Source organism: Ursus maritimus, unplaced genomic scaffold (genome assembly GCF_017311325.1).
Source record: "Ursus maritimus isolate PB19 unplaced genomic scaffold, ASM1731132v1 scaffold_5, whole genome shotgun sequence".
NCBI lineage: Eukaryota > Metazoa > Chordata > Mammalia > Carnivora > Ursidae > Ursus > Ursus maritimus.
In genome coordinates this window covers 48929777-48945403 of record NW_024426663.1, presented here as the reverse complement: position 1 = coordinate 48945403, position 15627 = coordinate 48929777, and the positions used below count along the sequence as shown (strand labels likewise).

Below are 15627 nucleotides of genomic sequence, written 5' to 3'. Positions count from 1 at the left end.
CCTATCTCTGGTGGCATCTGCCAAACTGAGGTTAGATATGAGAGTGCCTTCTCCCTCTGATGGGCTATGAGGTACAACTGGGAAAGTTCTAACACTCCTGTACATCAGAAAATGCTGTCTCTTCCCAGGACTACGTGAAAATCACCCAAATCTGGTTAAATTTTAAAATGAATTTACCTTCCTTAAAATTTCTGGAACCACATTCTGACAGACTGCAATCCTCTTTCTATAGATGATCCCTGTTGACACATCTAGAAACAGAAAATTTTTACACTCAAAAAATTTTTAAGGAACTGTATTCTTGTCCTATGTCGATAAAACTTTTCACATCGATGTCGATTTTCTAAAACTTCAGTAGAATTCCTAGAGAAAAAACGTTTAACTCAAAACTCAGTGTCCCTGACCACTTTTCTGAGCCAAATCATTCCAAATACACTCATCCATGGTCGAGGAATAAGGGTAAGACAGCTAACTCACAGTGCACATTCTAAAGTCAAGGAGAAAGACTTGCAAACCATTCACTGCTCTGGACTATGAATGTCAACACTCCAGTGACAAGGGCCAACAAAGAGACTATTTTAACAAAAAATGGAGAATCTCATTCTGCCACTTTCTGCACCAACCATGTTTTCAAGCACAGGCTTCTGGCTACAAAATTTAAATATATAATTAATCATATTAATCATACTCTTTACTCATAGGGAAAAAGCTTCCCTGTGACTGGTACTACTCTGTTTTGGAACTAAGTTTCCAGAACAGCACCAATAATGTAAAAAACACAAAATACATGTGAATTAAGAAAAAGGGAAGCAGGTTCGGAGAAAAGGATAACCTCTGAGGTGTTGTCTTTTGCCCTGTAAGTGAATGTGACCCAGCCAAGCTCCTACAGGGTTTCTCAAAGCTCTGGCTAGAGTAGCCTTGAACACTGCGGCAACTGCCCGGACTGCCCAGAAGCCAGTGCCAGGGTGAGAGGTGGGTTCATCTCCTTGCCTGCTGGCATTCCTCTAGCCATCCCAACCAACATTTGAAGCACGCATACCTAAAATGGACAAAGATGGGGGCAAAGATGCCCCTGTCAACGGTAGAAACTATAATTAGTGCTTCTATACCACTTTGGGATGTGCACATTGTTCTCTCGTTTGATCTTCACAACAACCTAAAAGCAGATTATTATTTTCCCATTTAATAAATGAAGAACCTAAGCCTTCAAGAAGTGAGGTCATGCAGGTAGTAACAAAATCAGGCCTTGAAATCAGATTTCTCTGATGCCAAATAACACATCTCTCCCAATATTTAAAAAAAAAAGTTTTTAAAAATATTCTTTATAGAATTATGGACATGAAGAAAAGACCCTCACAAGCGAAAGACAGTCTCGTGCTTATCAAGCACAGAGAAGACTTCAGAGTCATGTGACGAACAGCGGCATATCATCTGTTTTCTCAGAAGGCTCAAGAGCGTGTCGGAAGTGGGTGTGGGTGTCTCCAAGGGTTTATACACTGACTCTGTCCATTACTAGAGCTTTCTGCAGGGCCCCGTTCTCAAGTCCAAGCAAGGACAATGAACATGCTTTCAGTGAGATACAAATGACAGCAAGCAGTGAAGACTCCTACACTCTAATTCGGGGGTGAGTAAACATTTCCTGTAAAGGGCCATACGGTACATATTTTAGGTCTTGTGGGCCAGATGGTCTTGTCACAACAACTCAACTCTGCTGTTGTTGCAAGGAAGAAGCCATAAAGAATATATAAACAAGTGGGCATGGCTGTAGGCCAATAAAACTTTATTCACAACATCAAGCAGGACAAGCATAGTTCATCAACTCCTGTTCTGGTCAATGTGGAACCACGCTGTCAACTACAGTTATGATTCCATAATCTAATCACTTTATAGTCACATTTGATATACATGCTACTAATCACAACTATTTTGCCATCTATAAAATGATATACGAGTATATTAAAGGGATACAGCCATGTGACCTTGGGCAATTTATTTCACCTCTCTGTACCTTGGTTTCTTCATACATTAAATGGGAATAATAAAAATACATACACCATACATTAGTCTGAAGATTAAATGAGTTAATAAGAGTGAGAGTGCTTGGCACATATGAACTGCTCAGAAATGTTAGCCGTTACTACTGTCATCAGTTATTAATTGAGAGAGTGACAAGAGCATATTAAGCAAGCCCTCTGCTGCTGTAAGTGCTGGGGACTCTTTTCTGTCACTTCAAATACAGAAATACACCTGTTCATATATCTGTTTAAAAAGTAACAGGCTACACACAAACACCTTTACAAAAATCAATATCACTTAATGATCATCACCAAAGTGAGGTATATTCAGAGAACTTACCTCTTTTTTCCTCCACAATTTTTACAGAGATGACATTTTTATCCATGGGGTTGGGATACTAAACGAAAACACATAAAGAAGAATTACCATTCATCTTTTACCAAAGTGCATTCTTTCCCAGTAACCCCAGTTCTTTGCAGGAACAGTACATATTTTCCAAGGAACCTCTAAGGCCCGTTTTCAATCAAGGCTCTTCACTTTACTACTTGGACCTAGATAAGTGAGAAGCTACCATTACTGAACCTGCAAAAATCCAGGGAAAACCTTCTTGAGATCCAACCTAGCCCTGGGAGGAGAAGGGCGGGTGAGGTTACACTAGGTTAATTATGGAACCAGCCTCACTTAAGTGAAGAGCGTCCTCTGTGCCGTGCCCTAGGCTACATGCTCTATTTACCTACAAGATCTTGTTTAAATCCCAAAACAGCCTCTCTGCTGTGACTGAGTCACGCATTATCATGGTCTCATCTGTCAGAAATGGAAACTGAATAAAGATCACAGAGTCCAGGATCACCCTGCTAGTCAGTGGGAGAGCCGTGAAATTAAACCAGGCCTAATACAAAGTGAACCTTTCACTACGATCGTATACCATTGCCTGGCAGCTGGGCCAGCATCACAGGAGAACAATTCTAGAAGTAGTCTACTCCAGGTGCTCAATAAATCATTTATTAAGTCCCCTGAAAGACAATTTGGATATAAAAAGGCTAGAAAAACGAGAGACTATGGACTCTGGGAAACAAACTGAGGGCTTCAGAGGGGAGGGAGTGGGGGATTGGGATAGGCCGGTGATGGATATTAAAGGGGGCACGTATTGCATGGTGCACTGGGTGTTATACGCAAACACTGAATCACGGAACGCTACATCGAAAACTAATGATGTACTGTATTTTGACTAACGTAATATAATGAAAAACTAAACAAACAAACAGGAAAAAAGAAAAAAAAAGGCTGGGAAAAAAAGCTACCATTTTTGTCCTGGCAGTTTGCATAATTTCAGTTTAATTCTCAAATTAGTACCATGAGGTATATGCTGCTTTCTCCCTTTCACATGTGAAAAATAAGGCCCAGATAAACGAAGTAGTTTGCTCAAAATCACTCAGCTAAAGAGCACCAAGACTGTAACTTACCCACAGATATTTTCTAGTGCCTTCTAAGCCCACCTTCCTAACCTACCCCTAAATCTCCTCAGAATTACTCAAATCCGATCCTCTCTATTGCTCAGGTGCAAAGAGGAAGACTTCAGGAGTGGAAGTGACTTCCTCAAAGCCACAGGACAAGGTGGCCCCTGATCACGCCTGCTGAGCACCGTTGGGCTTTGTCCAGAAGCTTATACTGCTTCATCGCGAGACCAAACCTGAAAAGAAAACTACAGGAAGTCTCATCCAAGACATCATGAAGTGCCAAGGGGGGACGAAAGCAGTGAAGAGGCTGACAGGCAGGGGAAGAGGGGCCCTCCACTCAGTGAACTTGAGCTTCAAGTCTTTGGAACCCCAGGAAGTGGTATATGCAACTCAGTGAGTGTGGGTCTCCCATCTCACAGCAGCTACCTGCATGCACACATGTGCGCATGTGTGTGCGTACGCATGTGTGAGACAGAGACGTTGGCTAACTGGTTGATCTTCAGAGGAAAGGGTCCACTACTTTCACACATATTAAAGATATCTGTGGCCTCAAAATACACTGAATTAGAACACAGGGTCTGTGAGAACAGGAATATGACCTACTTCAGTCACTCCTCTATCTCTACCACTAGCAGTATCTGGCACATAGTAGGCACTCAATAAATTTTTGCTGAATGAATGATTAGGAAGATGAACCTCGCTGACCTCAGGAGTCAACTTGGAAAATAAACCTCACTTTGCTTGGGGCCTATCTGAGGAGAGAACACAGATGGTCAGTCCTCAGCAGCCTTGACACTTCATCAGGCCCCATGCCATAAACTCTGTCATTCACACTTCCATCCTGGAAACTGCAATCTTGAGAACTAATCACAAAGTGGATTTTTAAGTATTCATTCATTCATTCACTCATTCAATTCATTTTTGCTCCAGAAAAAAATGCTCAAAATTACGATAACTGTTTTCTTGAAGTTTAACCTTCAGATAATGTCCACTAGGGAGGGTCAAGTTCAGCTACTCTGTTTGTGGCAAGGGACCTCACTTACAGAGCACCCTTGAAGCAAGGAAAATATCTCCACCTCACACAGATCCCCTGCATTGTGTGTGTGTTTGTGTGCACGAATAAAAACTTTCATACTAAGGTAAAATGAAAGTTGGAAAGTATTTCCTTCACTAGTCCTAGTTTGCTCATTTTGTATTCATCAATACTTCCTGACTGAATATTACAAACATACTTAAGTTGTAGGAAGATTACTGAACTAAATTATGGAAGAGATCTGAAATATAATCACCGGAGGAGGATAGTGATAAAAGCTTTCAAGTTCTGATTAGTTCACTAAGTTATCAGTGAAATTCCTAAAGAATATAAACTCAGAAACTTCACACTTTCACATAATTTTAAGATTTCTTATTAAGCCAAAGGGCACTGACTGAAACAATAGTGAAAACTGTCTATTCATTCTTCATTTAAGAGGTTTTGAATACCTACCATGCCAGACACAGTTCCAGGCACTGAGGATGTCATAAAGAAAGAAATAAAACTGTAGCCTCTTACAGAGTTTACGTGTTAGTTGGGGAAAGAAACAAAAAAATAAACATTATCAGGAAAAAATAAATTAGACTAAGGGATAATAAGGAAATGGGAAATTGTGGAGAGGGGTCACTGTAAAATACCTAAGGCTCACCCATTAGAAAATGCTTATAAATAATAAGTAAAATGAAGGTTTCAGTCAAACACAAGAGATTCTGAACTATTCACTTTAGTAAAATCATCTGCATGATTCAAGTCATTTTCCTACCCAACTACTTTGGGGAGTTGAATAGTCACGAGCCTCCTGTTTCCACATGAGAATGGGAAAAGAAATGAGAGGTTTATTTACAATAGCTAAATACCATGACGTGAAAGGCATATATTCTAACTTTTTTAAACTTAAAGATTTATTGGGCTGAGGCTCCCCCTACCTGGCATTACTTGAAATGATCTGACGCCATCTTGTGGTAACCTGAATATTCATAAGTTAATTCATGAACCTTCTCCTGAAGTCCGGTAATAAGAGGTTGAGAGAGGGAAGGCTCTCAGAGAGGGTCATCACCAGGAATGCTAATTTGAGAAGGCAGGAGGCAGTGGACAGGTTTCTCTGGACACCTTTTCAAACACGGTATGACACTGAAACGGATCGGGCTAGGTCAGGATCAAGACCACCAAAGACTTCGTGAGCATCCACTGATTTACTGCACGGGGTATCAGAGGCTGTCTCATGCATTATCGTATTTAGTACTTACCCAAACGAGTAAGCCTACAACTACTATTAAGACAAGGAGTCTGCGTAAAAGCAAATGGCGTGAAGCCTGCACACAAGCAGGCTCACACACATTTCCCAATGCCCACTCCACACCAGCGACTCCCATGGAAGCAAAAACACCCGGACACCTGCCAAAAATGCTGGCCATCCAGGACCTGGCTCAGCGGATCACCAACTGTAGTGGCAGAACAATCACCACGTAGGGCCATGTACATTCGCCCTGCGTGCCATGTACTCTGGGGGACTTAGGATTTTCCAAGGTATATTTCACTTCATTTTGAACTTACTTTACTTCCTTTATAGAATGATAAAAGAAATCCTTTTTCTTTCCCCAAGATATAAGTCCACTGCAAAGAACACAGTCTAATGAGGGCAAAATGCAGACTCCTCTACAACGTCATATACCTTTGCTTTCATGTCCTTTTACATGTTAAACGGTAAGAGGCCTAAATAAATAAATAAAAGGGAAGAGGCCCCAAATTGCAAAACACTGGGAAAAAAAGAAAATGTACATTAAGACAAACAAAGAGCTATGAAAAGTGAAAGGCCAAGAAAGTGAGCCCATCTAATTACAGGAATGACAGTCAATACATTTGTGGGAGGAGCTTCATGAAGATACAGCTATTTACCTTCCTTATTGACAAGGGAAAAATATACAAGCTTTCATAAAGCCTTCTCTTAAGAGTAAGGAGTTTTTAAAATAGCAACTTTCCAAAAAGCTCAGAAGTCAATGCCTGCCTTTTCTAACACTGCCCCACCCCCCAAAAAAGCGCTAATGACCTCTAAAGGAGCCACTGTTTACCAACTTCCAAATGGCATTATCCAAGAGAGCACAAGAGGCAACTGAGCTGACAGATCGGTATGATTAGTCGTACACAGGCCGAGAGGACCTACAAGAAGACTGTATATTAACACTTCTGTTTTACAAGCACTCCAAGAATCTTTGCTGCTCAGGCTGCTTGCAAACAGGCATGTGCAAAGAGGTGGAGCTGCTGAATCTTGACTAGGCCTTTAGCTAAACAAACAAATCACCATGAACTGTGCCAAATTCACGAACTACGCGCAATAGTGTATCTTAGAGGGAAGCAAAGTTGATTTTACACCAAGATCAAAGGAATCGTAGTTAATCAAAATTTCAGTGATCAAGGAAAAACCTATCTAAGTCAATAAATCTTTGAGTAGTTGTTCCTTGCCCTTTCAGACCAGTAGGAAGATGAAGTAGGATGAGGTAGAAAGAACAAAGGCCAAGACGTCCAGACCGTGACGCTGCCATCTGTGAAGCCAGGGTGGGGGCCACAAGAGGACACTCAAGGCCCTTTTGGCTGGGACAAGCTATGATTCTAAACAAAGGCCAACAATGTCACATCACCCTTATTCATTCAAAAATGTCCTAACAGGGAACTTGAGTGGCTCAGTCGGTTAAGCCTCTGCCTTTGGCTGAGGTCATGATCCAGGGTCCCGGGATCAAGTCCCATGTCGGGCTCCATGCTCGACAGGGAGCCTGCTTCTCCCTCTGCCTGCCCCCTGCTTGTGCATTCGTGCGCTTGCTCATTCTCTCTCTCTGACAAATAAATAAAATCTTTTAAAAAATGCCCAAATAATTGGCAATGACATAATAAAGTTTTCTGAAGGAAACAGCTTATAATTATGATACAAAGGAAAACCCTCATATCTCAATGTTAAATGCATACATAAACCAAATGCATTTAAAGATACAAAGTCTACAAAGTAACTAACCAGTACTCTTCAAAAATACCACGGTCCAGAAAGACAAAAGGAAACAGAAAGACTGAGGAACTGCCCCACTTTGCAGGAGGCTACGACATGAAAACTAAATGCAATGTGGGATCCAGGATTGACTCTTAGACGGGAAAAATGAGATGAGCGGACTACTGCCAAATTTCAGTAAAGTCTGTAGATTTTTTTTTTTTAAGATTTTTTATTTATTTATTCGACAGGATAGAGACAGCCAGCGAGAGAGGGAACACAAGCAGGGGGAGTGGGAGAGGAAGAAGCAGGCTCACAGTGGAGGAGCCTGATGTGGGGCTCGATCCCATAACGCTGGAATCACACCCTGAGCCGAAGGCAGACGCTTAACCGCTGTGCCACCCAGATGCCCCAGTAAAGTCTGTAGATTAGTTAACATTGTATCAATGCTAATTCGCTGGTTTAAAAAATTATACACCCATTTGGGGAAGCTCGGTAAAATAGTTCTTTGTCTGTTTTGCAACATTTTGTAAGTTAAATTACTGTGGACCCTTGAACAACATGGGTTTGAACTGCATGGGTCCACTTCTATGTGGATTATTTTTCAATAAATGCGGTACAGTACTGTAAATGCATTTTCTCTTTCTTATGGTTTCCTTAACATGTTTTTTTCTTTAGGTTTCCTACCATCAGAATACAGAATAGAATTTGCATAACATACAAAATATGTGTTAATCAACTATTTATGTCATCAGTAAGATTTCCAGTCAATAGAGGGCTACTCATAGTTAAGTTATTGGGGAGTCACAAGTTACGAAGATGCAGAGTTTAAACTGCGTGGGGGCCAGGGCCCCTAAACACCATGTTGTTTAGGGTCAGCTGATTTCTCAGTGAAAAGCTAAGAAATAGGGCGCCTGGGTGGCTCTGCTGGTTAAGTGTCTGCCTTCAGCTCGGGTCGTGATCCTAGGGTCCTGGGATCAAGCCCCGCATCGGGCTCCGTGTTCAACAGGGAGCCTCCTTCTCCCTCCCTCTCCCCCTGCTTGTACTCTCTCTCTCTCTCTCACTCACCCTGTAAAAAAAAAAAAAAAAAAGAAAGAAAGAAAGAAAGAAAGAGCTAAGAATTAAAAAACAAAATGAAAATACAGAGTGTTGAAAAACAGAATTGAGTTTTAGAATTCAAGAGACCACAGTATGAAGCCCATCTGTGGGAGTCTTGGGCAAATTACTTTAATCTCAGCCTGCCTTAGTTTCTTCACCTGTAAAATTAGGGGGAAAAAATCTATCTCAGAGAGTTGTCATAGAAATTAAAGGGAATAATTTTACATAAAGTGTACACCTGGGCACCAGGCGGGTTCTCAATAAACAGTAGTGGTTTTTTGCTGCTAAAGAATGAAATTAACATTTTTAAAACTTAGTTTCAGGACTTCAGTGTTTATCTCACAATTCACTGTGGTGTGGCATTCTGTATATTCCTAGTATCCTTCTGCAAACCAAACAGATTTAAATGATGACTTAAAAATTATTAGAAGATATTTCTTCTTTTCCAGACTAGAACTTCACGAGCTCATGCTTTACTGATTCAGGGGCCGTGTGACAAGAACTCCTGACACATTCCTCCCTCCTAGCATTAGGGAAGGCATTGCGTCAGAGAAGTAGGAGGACTAGAGAGAATATTTACTTTTTTAAAAAGGCAATAAACTCTAAGTAGTCTAAAAGCTCTCACAGAATTATAATTAAAATACGGGGCGCCTGGCTGGCTCAGTCGGTAAAGCGTGTGACTCTGGATCTGGTGGTCGTGAGTTCGAGCCCCACAGTGGGGTAGAGATAACTTAAAAATAAAATCTCATAAAAAAAATATGATCCTTGCCCCACACTCTGATGTCTGTAATATGCCCCTGAGAAAGCACTCATGATAAAAATTAATGTATTTTCCTCTGTCCCCTTAACAGTGAGCTCCTTGAGGCCTCAGGCCATGTTTTATTTACCTCCTCATCTCCCAGGGGCAAAATGATACAAAGACTTATTATAAATGTCCATTAGTAGACATGTGAAAGTTTTACTATTACTGCTTTGATAGTTAAAAACTGCCCTACCTTCTATAACCTGATTAAGCCACGGCCACCACTAGATAAGTTTCCAAGCACACTTTTGCATCATTTAAATAACATTTAAAAAATAAGTTATAATTCAAATGTGCAACATTATTCATGCTCTTTCTTCTCTTTATTACTCCAGGTTGGTAAAGACTTGTGCAGACTACTTCACCCAGCTTTTTATTTTCAGGTTCATGGAATGAGTGTAAGGAATTATTATTGTTAGTATTACTATCAGGATTTTTAACATGTACTTTAAAGCACCTACTATGTGCCGACATGAAGTTAAGTGTGTTACATGCAACTACGTGCGTTATCCACTTAGTTTCCCCCAGCAATGCCAGAAGACAGTGACTATTACCATATTCTGCAGATGAGGACCTGGAGGCACAGAAAAAGAACTGACTTGCCCAAACTCACACAGCTAGAAGCGCTCCGTCCCCCCGTCTGATGTCAGAGCCCGTGCTCTTCCCGTTTGCACCATTCTGCTTCATGTCGGACCTAATCTTCTTCTAGCAGGATTGAGGATAGGAAGATAAAAGAAAGACTATTACAGTGTAAGTAAAAAGATAAATAACCATTATGTTAAACTAGCCCTATCATTTGTCAAATCATTTATTTTGGAAATATGGGTTCACCCCAAATAATTCAGGAGCTTTTCAGGAAGAGATGTTCCCCACAAGCAAGTGGCAAATTTGCAAGGGAGAAAAGATAGGATCAGAAATGGAAACATTATTAATTACCCAATCAACTTTCTACTCTAAACGGAAATAGCCATTCATAAATCGCCTTTATGAGTTTAAGGGTAAACACTCAAACCATTTTGTTCAGCACATCAGGCTCCCGGCAAGAATAAATAAAAACCCAAGGCCACTGTGTTGAAGCAAAAAGAAATTATTTTAATCTGTCCATTTTATTACAGAGCCGTAAGTAAGGACATGTTCCTGAACCCCGCACTAACTGCAGTCTGAAATTACACAGGGCTAAACTCCACAGTGGTGTGCTTCATTCACCCACTCCACAAGGATTTGCTGAGCACCTACTGTGTTCCAGGATCTCTCTGGGTGCTTGGGATGCATCAGGAACAAATGAAAGCTCTCTGCCCAGGAAGCTTACACCCTATTCACAATGACTCCTTTGCCTGCAGCACAGAAAGAAAATCAACCTCAACAACTCTATAGTAAGAAAAATCCTAACTTCTTTGGCCTTAACTGAGAATAAACAAGAAAAAACAGTCAACATAAGGGCCCTCTGAGTCCTTTTTAATGACTTTAAATTTTAAGTGTTTGAATCCAGCTCACGAATGCAAGCCCAGTAAACAGGCCCATGTGAGCTCGTAGAGATGAGCGAGCTTCCAGCCTGCAACCAGGCAGCCTTGCGTGCTCTTTGTGGGTGGTTTTAAGTTAAAGGGAGGAAATAGCTGTAAGTGGTAAGAGCTAGAAAGCTAAGAGTCATACAAAGAAGCCTAAATGCACTGTCAGGTGCACTGACAATATAGTGCATGGAAACTACAGTTTAGCATCTGATGAATAAACCATTTTGGGTTTCATAGCATTCCCCCAAGAAGGGTTCACTGAGAAACACTATATTGCATGAACAAAGACTTCTGTGGTGTTTGTTTTCAAGGTGCCACTTAGCTTTGAAAGCATGTAGCTAATATTTTGCCTCTGGTATCCAACAGGCAGGTGTAAGAAGAGCAAACATTCTTCAGGTTTTAAAAATAGTAGTATATAATAACTTGGAAGGCGAGTCCTAACATACCAAAAGACGTACATCAGTAGGCTCTATTTAAAACAGAACATCCTCAGTGCTGAAACAGCTTCAAACATACCACTCTGCAAAATCAGATTAAATGCTTCCAGAGATCCTCATATGATTATCCCTTCTGCCACATGCGTTCCTTTCAAAAAAATACATAAAGACTAAAAAAAAAATAAAAGTATATTTAGCCACAAAGATCATTCTTACTACCTTACACTTATAAAAAGCTTATGCTTGTCAAACTCTTAGACATTTGATCCTCACAACAATCCTGGGAGATAGGTGAGGTATGTGGCATTATTGTTACACAGATACGAAATTAAGATAGTAGGGTTGTCATATACAGTTGTGCATGTTGCTCCCTGCACAAGGTCTTCCAGTCAAGCAGGCGAGTGGTCACAGGGCTACAGCCACCTAGTGGAAGGACCGCTGAGACAGAGCAGGGACCAGACTTGGGTCCCCACACCCAGGAACTGGCTAACAAGCCACAATAATCCAGTTTTCTAGCCCTGCCAGCAGGTGCTGCTTGCCTTCAGAAACTAAGGCCAGATGCCGGAAGCCACAAGCGCCAAACAAGCTCCCCTCACCCAGCTTTCAATCAGTCTGATCCACTTCAGACACCGTGCAAACCCTCCGGCACCTAAAAGGGATGGCTGGCTGTGAAAACCGAACCAATCTAAGCCAAGATGGACCCCACTGATGACCCTTTTTTAGCCTAAGCCTCTTTAAAACTCTCCCAGGCCTCTCCTTGGGGAGCTAGACTACAGAATCTTTATTTTGTCTCCCCTGTACTGGAGCATTAAGCCCTGGTAAAGCCTTGCCTGGAACTCCCACTCAGCCTCCATTTCTCGGGCTTACACAGCCCAGGAGCCTGAGGGTAACGGCCCCTCTTGCTAATTTGCATAACTAGCCCCACTGACTGTGAGCTTGTGGAGCCCACCACCTAGAGGAGGACTCTGTAATTTGCACAAAGGCAGAGTACAGACTGGTGAAAACTGTGTCCCCAAGGCCACCAAAAACTGCTTTTAGTGGGGAAAGCACAATGATTAGAATCCAGATCTACCAACTTCCAGTTCATGGCTTTAAGTAATGTAAGGTGAAAATGCTCACAGCAAGTGGATTAACTGACATCTCATAATTTAACAGAACCCCTCTGAAGCATGGCTTTGTGAATAAAAAGAATGGAAGTGTAGTGTCACCCATAGTGTTTACACTGTCCCATTGCTAGGCCTTTTCTGAAAATACTCTTTCCCTAGCCCTACCTTCCAAAATATTCTATTAATTAGGCGCCAGACCCCTGGCCGAATGTTGTATTGTATAAGAATGCTAACGCACTGTAATTGAATGCAGCTCTATAAATGACCTCAGCTGTAAACACATGGCACACAAAAACCAGCCAGCTGAGCGCAGTCCACCCACAGAACTGTAAGACCCAAAAGTCTACCTTTGGTTCAATCCACTGAGTCACAGGGGTGATTGGTTAAAAGCAACAGAAAACTGAACACTGTATTTTCTCAGCTTAGCACACATCAATACTATACCCTTACATCAGGCACAAAGGGTCCAAGATGAATAACCGTGAGAGAAGATTAGGCAAAACACAACTGAGACTGGATAAAGAGCACAGCAAAGATGATTCTGGAACATTTTATTCCCTCAATAATCAACTGAGTGCCTATTATGTGGCAGGCAGCAGAGCCCAGGGACTAGCGCTTGAGACTTTGGATTCAGGTGTGCTGAAATCCTGGCTGTCCCAACTGCTGGCTGTGGGAACTTAGAAAAGTTGTTTAAATGTCTCCGAACCTCATTTTCTCTAGGTAGTGAAATGGAAATCGGTCCTAACTCCTTCCCGCAGCTGCTAGATGGAGTAAACATGATAATATATGAAAGCACTTCCTCCCCTAAGAAACTCCTATTCACACTTCAGCCATCATTTGACAAAGGCCACTTTTTTGAGAAAGCCTTTCCTAATGGCCACCCTGGGGGACTTGAGCAGGCCTTCCCTGCTATATTTGGTCCCAGCAACAGCAATTTCTCTGTGTAAATACACATCATCAATTGTAAGTATGTGTTCATTACTTGTTCATTTATGTATGTCAGTCTCACCCACTAGAGACCATCAGCTCCATGATGGTCTCTCTGCTGGGCCCTAGCACCGAGCCAGGCACACGGAAGGAAAGGATCTCTAAACACCTGCTGAATGAAAGAAAAGCATTCAGCCCAAAAGCATGACCACACGCAAAGTACCCTCTAAAAGAGAGCTGGCGCTGTGCTCTGTGCTTCTGCAGGAGTGAGTCCTGCCCTCAAGAAGCTTAGAGTCTCATGAGGGAAAAAGATACGTGCAGAAGTAACGATCCAACACGAGAAGATGATCAGTGATGCCCGGATCCAGTGCTCCTCCAGTTCTGGCAAAACGGAGATCAGCTCTTGGTAAAGAGCATCCAGAAAGACATTCCAAGGGAGCAGTGGCATTAGAGAATCCACACTCCAGACTGCCAGTCCTAATAAAAAATGGAGTGTTGACTTTTTCTCTTTTGGGCCCAGAAGTCTGGCCTAAGGCAAAGTCTCCACCAGATCCACAATCATGCTTTCATTCATTTATTCATTCATCATTTACCAGTTTTTACTGAGCACCAACTAGGTGGTAGGCACTATTCTAGATACGGAGGATCAATGAACGAGATCAACAAGCTGACATTCTCCTGGAAAAAAACAAAACAAAAAAGGCCTCGATGGCAACACCATGTTAACCAGCGTCCTCATCAATCCTTGTGACCTGGGTCCCCAACTGCATCACCTGCTCTCATGGAGATCAGGTCTTATCACTTAAAAAATTAACTTCCTCCTCCCAGCATCTCGGTTTTGCTTCTGGGTTGTATAGGGAGCATACTGCCTGGTGGGTGCCACCCGAGGCCAACGACAATTCTGGCAAACCTTGCTTTAAAAAGTGAAAGCTGAAGGGGAACCTAAAATATCTTCTGATACAAGACTCTATCTTAGATGCAGAAAGTGAGGCCTGAAGAGAAGATGACCCTTGACCAAATGAAGTAACTACAGGCAGAGACAGACTACAGTTCAAGAGTCTCAGCTCCCAGGCCTGGGTGCTCTCGACTTCTCAAAGTTTCCTATTCTATTACCACGAGCATAGTCCTAGGAGGCGTCCCTGGGATAAAGAGGACTACTGAATATCGAGCCTAGGGTGCAGTTACAGTAGTACAAACAACTATAACATTTTGGAAGCCTAAGCACCAGTCCAAGCACTTACACACGAATTATCTCACTTGATTCCTCACAACTAACCCTTGGCGTTAGTACTTTTATTTCCCCCATGTCACAGATCAAAAAACTAAGGCACAGAGAGGGTAAGTGAGCTGCCCCAAGTCCCACAGCCGTTTCATAAAAGAGAAAGTAGCGAGGTGGTTAGAGGGGCAGTGCTGAATAAACTAGGGTCATCGCTTCCACAACTCCCACTGGCTTGGGGGGAGGGGGATGATGTACTAGAAAGATCGGCAAGTCATGTGTAACCTCAACCAGGCTCCGGAACATGCATTCCCTACGGGTGTGGAGCAGGGTGTGAACGTGCTGCCGCTCACGGAGCCTTCCTTTCATCCCAGGGATGGGTGGGGAGCCTTCGAGGAAATCCACCTCCACGCCCGCCCCGCACATCCCGAGGCAAAACCCGCAGCTGGGGCGCGAAAGCGGACTCCCGCGGGGGCAGGGGAAGGGGCAGGGGCAGGCGACTGGCGCCCCGGAGCGCGGACGGCTGGGCCGGGGGTCGGGGCGGCCCCGGGGGAACGCGAGCGCGGCCCGGGCCGGCTGGGTACCTTGCGGAGGAAGCTGGCGACCACTTGCTCGAAGGGGTACTTGTACACCTGGCGTACGTCCACCGTGACCCCCATCCCCGCACGCCAGGCGCCTGGGTGTGCAGCGGCCGCAGGCGTCCACACCCGCCCCACCAAAGGGGCGTGGGAGGTTTTTTCCTCCCTTTTCAAACTTTCGAAACTTTATTGTCCTCCCGGAGGAACTGACAGGCGGTGGCGCCCCGCCCCCTCCCGCCAGCGCGATGCGTGGGCGGCGGGCGCGCGGCCCGGGCGGTCTCGGCCTTGCAGGAGCCCTTGCAGCCCCAGCTGCGGCCCGCTCGCTGAGGGTTGGGCCTCTGCGCCTGTGCTTTTCTGTCGTCACCTCGACAGAGCTTCGGACTCAGCAGCCCTAAGAAAAGTGATCATAAATACGGCAACTGCCCGCCCTCCAAGTTTGGGTTGTAATATAACCCTCCGTGTTGCTGAGGCCCGT

General features: G+C 43.3%; 1 protein-coding gene across 5 annotated transcripts in view; it reads right to left on the bottom strand.

Moving 5' to 3' along the window:
• The window catches only part of PRELID2 (PRELI domain containing 2), a 64273-nt gene extending 48948 nt beyond the window's left edge, over positions 1 to 15325 (bottom strand). Inside the window, exons 1-5 of one of the 5 annotated variants that reach the window (XM_040622280.1) lie at positions 15159 to 15293; positions 10617 to 10714; positions 9994 to 10085; positions 2356 to 2413; positions 178 to 251 (exon numbers count right to left, since the gene is read on the bottom strand). In XM_040622280.1, the coding sequence (XP_040478214.1) occupies positions 178 to 251; positions 2356 to 2401 (120 nt within the window). In that variant the 5' untranslated portion in view covers positions 2402 to 2413; positions 9994 to 10085; positions 10617 to 10714; positions 15159 to 15293. Of the gene's footprint in view, positions 1 to 177; positions 252 to 2355; positions 2414 to 9993; positions 10086 to 10616; positions 10715 to 15158 lie in introns of all 5 variants that reach the window. The other 4 variants (XM_040622281.1, XM_040622278.1, XM_040622279.1 and 1 more) reach the window with 4 other exon arrangements.
• Positions 15326 to 15627: the final 302 nt, after the last annotated feature.